General features: G+C 41.9%; 1 protein-coding gene across 1 annotated transcript; it reads right to left on the bottom strand.

Moving 5' to 3' along the window:
- Window positions 1-5,881: 5,881 nt before the first annotated feature.
- On the bottom strand, window positions 5,882-6,853 carry LOC143638715 (melanoma-associated antigen 8-like). Its single transcript, XM_077106524.1, is given in 1 exon segment — window positions 5,882-6,853. A coding segment is annotated over 1 exon segment (972 nt).
- Between the last annotated feature and the right edge of the window lie 2,064 nt (window positions 6,854-8,917).

Below are 8,917 nucleotides of genomic sequence, written 5' to 3'. Positions count from 1 at the left end.
GAGCATGAGGAGCCAGACACAAAATTTAATCCCCAAGGGCATGCTCCAAGTGGCATATTCACTATAGCCATGCCCCACGTTCCTATAGTTACCACCCATTAGTCCATTCAAAATTATAAACACAGAGCTGGGGTTGTAGCTCAGTAGTAGTGTGCTTGCCTAGCACCAGTGAGGCACTGGGTTTGATCCTAAGCACTACATAAAAAATAAATTAAAAAAGGGTATTTTTTTTATTGTCCAAATACAATTAAAATTATATAAAAGATTATTAACCCATCAAATGGATCATTCCACTGATGAGGTTATAGCTCTCATAATGTAATCATCTCACCTCAGAGCATTGCTACATTGGCTATCATGATTATAACACATGAACATTTGGGGGGATATTTCATATTCAAACCATAAAAAATTGATTACAAAGTTTATATTCCAAAGCAAAATACCCACGAGAGCTAACACAATATCAAAGAAGAACAAAGTCAGAAAACTGACATTATCTGACTTCAAGAATTACTGTAAAGTTATATTCATCAAAACTGTATAGTACTGGCAAAGAACAGACAAATAGCACAATGGAACCAAATAGAAAACTCAATTAACTCTAATATAGTCAAACTGATCTTTGACAAAACGGTAAACACAAAGGCAGGTCAATAGAGTGAAGATAGTCTTTTCAACAAATAGTGTTGGAACAACTGGACATACATGTATTAAAAATAAAAAAAGATTCGAACCTTACACAAAATTAACAGATTTTATCAACTTTTACAGAGAATTTCACAAAATTAATTACCTTTTACTGAAGTTAACTCAAGATGAATCACAGATCAAAGTGTAAAATACAAGATATAAAGCTATAAGGAGGTGACATAGGAGAAAATCTAGGTGACCTTGGGTTTGGTTATGACTTTTTAGATATAACACAAACAGCATAATCTGCAAAAGAAAAAAATGACAAGTTGTAAATCATTCAAATAAAGAAAATACTTGTGGCTGTTAAGAGAAGGAAAAGACAAGAAACACACTGGGAGAAAATCTTAGCAAAACACATATCTGATAAAGGACTGGCATCCTGAATATATAAAGGTAAAAATCTCTTAAAACTCAACAATAAACAGCCCAATTTTAAAAATTCACAAAAGATCTGCACACACACCTCACCAAAGAAGATATCTAAGAGTATGAAAATAAAAAATAAAAAATTGATTACAAAGTTGTAATAAGAGTATGAAAAGAATAATAATTAGAGTATGAAAAGAAGAGTCTGAAAAATTGTTCAACATAATATGTTGGCTTCATATTGTCAAAAGCTTCTCTGAAATGGAAATGAGGGTCCTTGAGAAAAACTGGTGCCTAGCACTGAGGGTTTGTGGATAGGGAAGCTTTTGCATTGGAAGCTCCTGATGCATTACGGATCAGAAACTCCATACTGAACTGTGGCCCATTAACAGAATCCAAGGGAGCGAAAGGTGCAGGTATATTGGGTGGGAGTACATTAAAGACTTGAGTAGGAATAAGAAGGGACCACGCTTGCTGGGTATAGTGGTGCACATCTGTAATCCAAGTGGCTCAAGAGGTTGAGGCAGGAAGATTGTGAGTTCAAAGCCAGCTTCTTAGTGAGAGGCTAAGCAACTCAGTGAGACCCTGGCAGGAGTTTCAAAAATAAAATTTGTTCCTGTTTGAGTGGCTCGTGATTTTTGTGCCCAGCCAGACTGCGGCAGAACACCATGGTCCTAGCTGGCTTTGTGGTGGATGACAGAAGTACACTCTGCCCTACCTCTCTGGATCAAACCTCAGAAAGCAAGACCTCATAATCACTCAAGTAGGGTGATCAGTTCATGAAAGCTTGGTCATTATATGGAGGATCAGCTGAATAATAACATAATCATAGTGAATTGTTACTCATAAACAGAATGATCATTATTTACCAACCATTAGGAGACTCACCAAAAGGCTGCATCATCTCCTGCCAGTTCTACCTAAATCACAACTTATTTAGAAGGGATTTTTTTTTTGCTGTGTTGGGGATTAAATCCAAGGCCCTATATATGACAGGCAAGTACTCTACCACTGAATGTACATCCCCAACACCAAAAGGAGATTCTTGACTAGGGTATTTCAAGTAGAGATATGTACATGTTAACATTAGCACCAGGTCCTGTTTTGTACTGATTTTATCTTTGTAGGGAGAGAGGATAATGCTTCAAACTGGGCAGACTGAGGCCAGGTCTAGGAGAAAGTGGAAAAATTTGGGCACAGCAACAGGAGAAGGAAATCTCCCATTGTCAACATAGAATTTGGCTATTTTAAACACTGCTTCCCATTTTCACTGGAGAGGATATTCCAATGCTCAGGGATTGATGGTGGTACCTTAAGAGCCCAATGGGTACAGGTGGCATGAAGACACTCCCACATTCAAGATCTGTTAGCGGCTTCTGCCCAAGACCTTAAAGGCACAGAATCTGCTTTCTCACATCCAAGGGAGAAAATATGCATGACTTAATATCTTAAGTGTGAAAACAAAGAGGTCTTTGTTTTGTGTGATTATGGCTTGAGAATTAATCTGTGGTTCCTATAGCACCTCCTACAGAAATGGCTGTAACACTGATGTGAGGGCGATCTGGCTGTGACATCTGTCACTCCATTGATTGCCAGGTTGAAATGGCTGTGACAAATAACAATAATAATAATTATTATCTTAAATATTTTAGTTGTAGATGAACATAATACCTTTATTTATTTTTTATGTGGTGCTGAGGATCAAACCCAGTGCCTTACACCTGCTAGTCAAGTGCTATACCACTGAGCTATAACCCCAGCCCTGACAATTTATTTAATTTGCAAAATAATTATTTTAAGTTGCAAAAGGTTGTCTCATGATATTTTCTAATTAAAAGTGGACTGCAGTGCTCCTATGTGTCCATGTAGGATGGAAAGACAAATTGTGGATAAGTACTCATAGTGTCTCTCATAAGCAACTAATAGGTTTTTTTGTTATGAGAACAACATCTTCCTTTCTTGCAGGATTTTCTGAGGTCAGATAAGCCTGAAAATTTTCAAGTGACTATCTAGTATGTGACAGTTACTATCAATTATGCTTCAATACAAGACCACATCTAATTTTTAAATTATTCTAAAAAGATCAGAATTCATGTTTTTTACTTAATAGCACATTTGTGTACTTCTCTTTGCAATAACCTCTAATTATGATAGGCTGAAAATTTTCTCCTTAATTTGTTTAAGGGTTAGTATTTTAACCTGTGAGTTATTTTACAGTTCATATGACTGAACTTGCCTGAGCACCTGTACAAATGCTAGGAGGCTTATACAAACCATGATTTGCCTTTAGAAAGCTATAGAGACAAGTGACAGTGGAAGGATGATTTCTTTTCTTCTTAAAATCAGAGTTAGCACATCCCAAAAGGAAGTATTTTTCCTCTCCTCACAGGACTCCAGAGTTTTTAGAAATTCAGCTTTTCTAGATGTTTTCTCTATAGTGATTTCCATGGTCTTTCTATAGCTTATGAAGATCCTTCAATTTTTGACCACATAGGTAAGCTCAGTCATCTGTGTATATGTGAAGTGTTCAGTTTCTAGTAACACACTCCATTAAAATACTACCAAAACGTCATGATGGCTTAAAAAACTATCCTAGGTTACATCTCAAGAACAAGTAGATTATGTGCCAAATCATACTGCTTGTCACACATTTGGAAAAGTATGAGTGTGCATTTTGACTCTCAGGTATATACCCAAGTGTTTAAACTTCACCACTCATTTTTTTATGACAGGTAGAAAGTAGAAAATGTATTAATACACTTGGCAGGGTGCCTGGCATATACTGGATATTTAGTGATTGGCAGCTACTTTCAGTTATTTTGATCCCAGATGCTACCATGTTCTCCTCTGGGAATTTGTATTTCCCAGGACATCTTAAGGAAGTTGAAGCTAAATAGGAAGCTTCACAGGAAATCAGCCAATAATGCTGCTCAGTAAATGTTCCCTCCAAGAGGAATTTGATTAGGTGTTGGGAAGTCTTCTCAATAGGTGCAACTAACACAAAGCTCCAAGAATTTAGGTCAAGAACCATTCCTTTCTTTCATGCAGCTTCTCTTCCACTCAAACCACTATTTTCATTCATATCATTCACATAATCTCCCCCAGAAGTCTTGCTGGGGGAATTATCTGATTTCTTTGAAAACAGAACTAAAAATTCTGTTGCCCTAGAGATAAGACCACCTTAGCAGACATGTAATTTCATGAACTTTTTTTAAAAAAGCTTATCCTTACAAGAATAGCTTAAACTCCCTTTATGTAACAAATAATTGGTAATTGACCCAGTCTGAGTATAGTATTAAACGGGGGGAAGAATCCCCCAAATTCTGAGAATGGTCTCTGTACAAAGACTTTTTGGTTAAGCAATCATCTGATTTCTAGGTGAGCCTGGCCCATGCCACTGGCCTGATCCTGCTGTCCATCTTGTAAGAATACTGACAAAATCAACTGTCTGCACATCAGAGGATGTACAACCCATTTTTGATGCTGGTTGGACTGACATGGAGAAATCACCCTAGGGAAGCTTAAAAACTAGGACCACATAGAGACTCCCCCAAAAGCGACACTCTTCAAGAGAAACACAGGAATACCTGGACAAGTGCTTCAGAATTTTACTATATGAGAGATTCAACCTTATCAGGAAATCCTTGTCAGTGATCGGTATACATCATCTAGTTCAACCACACCATGCCTTTCATACCTGCCCCAGGTGGAGATTTTCTCTGCTTCATCCACCATCCAAAAGGAACTGCTCAGAGCAGTCTTCCATTCTCTCAGTGCTAAGACACATCATCTGAGTTCTGACTTCGATCACCATGCAGTTTCATTTAAGTCAAGTCTCCCAACTCCCAAACTGGTTTGGTTTGGCACTGAGCATTGACATTCAACTTCTGTACCCTGGAGCCCAACCTCCTCACCCTACTTTTAGGTTTCCTATATGGTTGCCATTCCTAGACTTGACCAACATACTGGGAAGGGTGGATTTGGCTTATTCTGACCTAGTAATATCTCCATCATTAATAATAGGCTCTTCAAGAGCAGATACTCAAGGAGAATTTATGGCTCAAATGTAACAGTGAGCAATCAATGGGTATTCTTTTTTTTGTAGTTAGACAGCATACCTTTATTTTGTTTATTTTATGTGGTGCTGAGGATCAAACCCAGTGCCTCACATGTGCAATGCAAGCACTCTGCTACTGGGCTACATACAGCACCAGCCCTGGATATTCTTTATTAAATTTATCCAACATGCTTGAAGAACCAAAGAAAATTCAGATATACATATATAATTGTGCAGAATGACATGGAAATGGATAAGAAGCCCAAAATGTTTTTTGATTTTTTAAAAAAATTCTTGATCATCTACTTTAATGCAAATTATGACACATTGCCATGGAAATTTCATTCAATGCCATGGTGTCTTATTCCATATCATGAAATAAAATGAAAGATTTTCCAGTTGATTTACAAAACACCAAACTCTTACTGTTGAAATGGAAAATTTTAAAAAATATGTGATCAATATCATTAATAAAATCATATGCTGAAGTTAATTAAGTCTTCCATTTGAAGGAACAATATTTTTAAAATTCCAAAATGAAAACACAGATCAAATTCTAAGTAACTCCCCCAGAAAACAGGAAAATAAAGATGGTATATAATGTGTTACTCCAAACTTCCGTTGGCCCTGCACTACATAGGAGGGGGACTTCTCTCTTCAAACACAGAGTGAAGAGTGGGCCTCAATGCACAGGGTGAGAGAAGCTTATGGATGTAGCCTAGAATGCACCCTGGCATGTGCTCCCCCTACCCTAACTACAATTCATACATGGGCACAATTTTCCTCATCTCTCAAAGCCTCTTCATACAGAGATGGATAGGACCTGGACTCAGTACCATTGATTCTGGCCAAATACTCCAAGACTTTCATCTTGCTGGTTTCAGCATGGGCTCTTGGACCCCAAAGGAACTCATAGCAAGCAGGATCACTACCAGGCACCTGGCAATATTCTAGGTACTGCTCATGCACTAAATCTTCAGTGACAAGCTTCCTGGGATCCCCATATATGAAGTGTTCCCTCCCAGCATATACCCCCATCACACTTAGTGCTTCCCAGACAATCTCCTCACTGGCACTGTTGCCCTCCATGAAGATTACAAACAAAATGATTATCAGGAGGCCTGTCTTGGGCATGCTCTGGTCATCACCCAGCATCCCATCATAGGTGAGATCCAAAGCATTGGTAATGGCATAAGAGTGGCCAGAGGGGTCCACTTCCTTTATATCAATGCCAAACACTAGCTGCATGCATTCAGTGGCTACACTAAAGATCACAGAGAAGTGCTCCCAGTAATTTTTGATGACGCTACTCAGCATTTCTGCCTTGGTGGTTGGCTCCCTCATTCAATACTTCAGGAGCAGGAACTGTACCAAGTCAGCCATCTTCTCATCCAGTGCATTTCGCAGCAAGGATTCACAGTCTTCCAGGTTATGCCAGGGGAATGGATCCTCCTCTCTTTGGCTGCTGGAGCCCTCAATGGATTGGCTCCATGGATTGGAAACCATGGCAGCAGGGGGAGAGGAGGCTCTCTGAGGACTCTGTGGACCAATTAGTGGCCCAGCAGCAGGCACCTCTCTTGGTGTGGTGGGGATCAGAGTAGAGAAGGAGGCAGTGACAGTGGCCTCCTTCTCCTCATCTGCAGGAACCTGCACACCCATCAGGTCTAGCACCTCTCTTTTGGCTTGAGGGTCTCCCCCTGGCTTGGAGGACTGATTCCACTGGAAATGAGGCATCATGATTTTCCTTGGACAGCAGGCAGGAGGATGGGCAGAAGTTTGGTGATGGGGACTCACAGGCCTGGGGAGAAACAAAACATGTAAGTGGCCTCAGCTGAGCACTGCACCCTTGGTGGTTCTCATAAAGCCCAATTAGAGGTCTACTAGTGGGTGTTGCTCTAGGGCCACAGAGGCTCCAATTCTTCTAGCAGGACTGTACCTTGAGAAACTAAAGTGAGACTGCTCTTCAACAGCCAGCCAGACTGAAGAGCGTGAGGCAGTGGGGCTGACAGTTAGTTGGACATGTGGGGCTGTGGACTACTGGGTTCTCTTAATATTGGGGTCGTAAGGACCCTTGGTACACTTTCATGGTGTGCACCTCACATGACTCCCCATATTGCCTGGGGCCTCCTCTTCTCTGTGATCTGAGGATGATGCTTCAAAAGAAGACCTTACTTGACCTCCTGGTTCCCACATCTCTTGGAAGTCTGCACTCTTGCTGCAGACTGTAAGCAAAACCCTGGGACTCCCAGGTCTGACAGGAGGGGTGGGCTAAACTCCATGAGATTCCCCTTTGTTCTGGGGTGGAAAAGCCCCTCTGTGCTCACTTCTGGCTCTTAACTTACCCCTGGGAAGGTCTGGACACCACACATCAGCTGTTCTGAGGTAAACTCTCTGAATGAGTGTTTACCTCCCAGAGATGGAACAAAAGGTAGTGAGATGGCCTTATATATGGACACCCCTGCCCAGGGGTAAAAGATGGCCAAATCCCATGTTTCCTGGGATTTCTTGGCTGAGAGAAGGGGCAATTTGGGACTGGGTTCCCATGTGTTCAGGTGAGGAGATTCCCTCTGTCCTCAGTTGACTCCTGGCTGGGCCTGTGATTCTATTTCTGCTGAAAGCCTTCCCTTATAAAGGCTTTCACCTCCCAGAGATTAAAGATATACAAATTAGAGAGGGGTTCTTCGTAACTTGACAATTGGCACAAAGCATATTTCTGAGGGACACGATCCTCCTTTATGATCTTTGCCTTGACTCTTGGGATAACCTGGGACCCTTGGGTCTGATAACCTGATGTCACCCTGTCTCATCAAGTCCCATCAAGCACCCTGAGAGCCCCAAAACTCTCAGAAGTGAGAAGATGCCACATTTCATCACATTGCTCCCCAGGGCTAACGGTTGGACATAGGCCCCATGTTTTCTTGTCTGGGGGGTTCCCCAAATCCTGTGGTTTATTCTTCTTACTGTTGCCTACACCTGATCTTCCTTACTCCCACACCATCTGAATAAACTGACACCCTTCCTTTAGACAAAGACCCTATCTCCCTAAATACTCTCCACCTTTGGGCCCATGGTAGAAGTGACTGTACCACTTGTGGCCTCCCATGGTTGACCACAGAGGACAGCAATACTATGTGGGATTCCTTGTTTCAGAGCCAGGAATACCTGATTCAGTCCTCAAATAGGGTCCAAACTTTGAATCCTGGGATTCTTCCCTCTGTTAACCACATGTGGCTCCCCCTGCTGGCCTGTCATCACCTCTTAGACCAAGGTCCTACCCACATAAAACCTCTCAGCTTAACTAGGAGGCAGAAATGAGCCAGAGTTACTTCCAGTGACCCTGCATAGGGCCCCGCAGGGTAGATTACAGGGGAAGCCAGGCTCCCTGAGGTCCCTTCTTTGGGAGGTGTGGCATTAAGTCCCTGTCACCAAAGTTCCTCACCTTGATTCCCGGCAGAATCCTCCCTCTGCTGACCAGCTGTGGCTCCTCTGCCGTCCTGATGAACTCTCTCACACCAAGGCCTCACCTCCCTGATTTGGAGGAGACAGAAGTGAGGACAGCACATTTGGACACGGCTGCATGGGGTTTCCCCAGGTTAACAGACCAGCAGGTTCCAGGGGCCTCCTTTGTCTGGAGTGTCCTCAAGGTACTCATATTCACTCCTGACAGGGTCTGGGCCCTTTCCCCTCTGCTGACCTGTAGATGCATCTTGCAGGCCAAGGCCACCATCTCCCTGAAGGCCCAGAGAAGGAAGTGGGGGGTGGGTACAACCATTCCCAACAGCCCTGCATGGAGTTATC

The sequence above is a fragment of the Callospermophilus lateralis genome, chromosome X, assembly GCF_048772815.1.
Source record: "Callospermophilus lateralis isolate mCalLat2 chromosome X, mCalLat2.hap1, whole genome shotgun sequence".
In the NCBI taxonomy this organism is placed as follows: domain Eukaryota; kingdom Metazoa; phylum Chordata; class Mammalia; order Rodentia; family Sciuridae; genus Callospermophilus; species Callospermophilus lateralis.
Note: the sequence above shows the minus strand (reverse complement) of the source record. Positions and strands in the feature narration are given on the sequence as shown.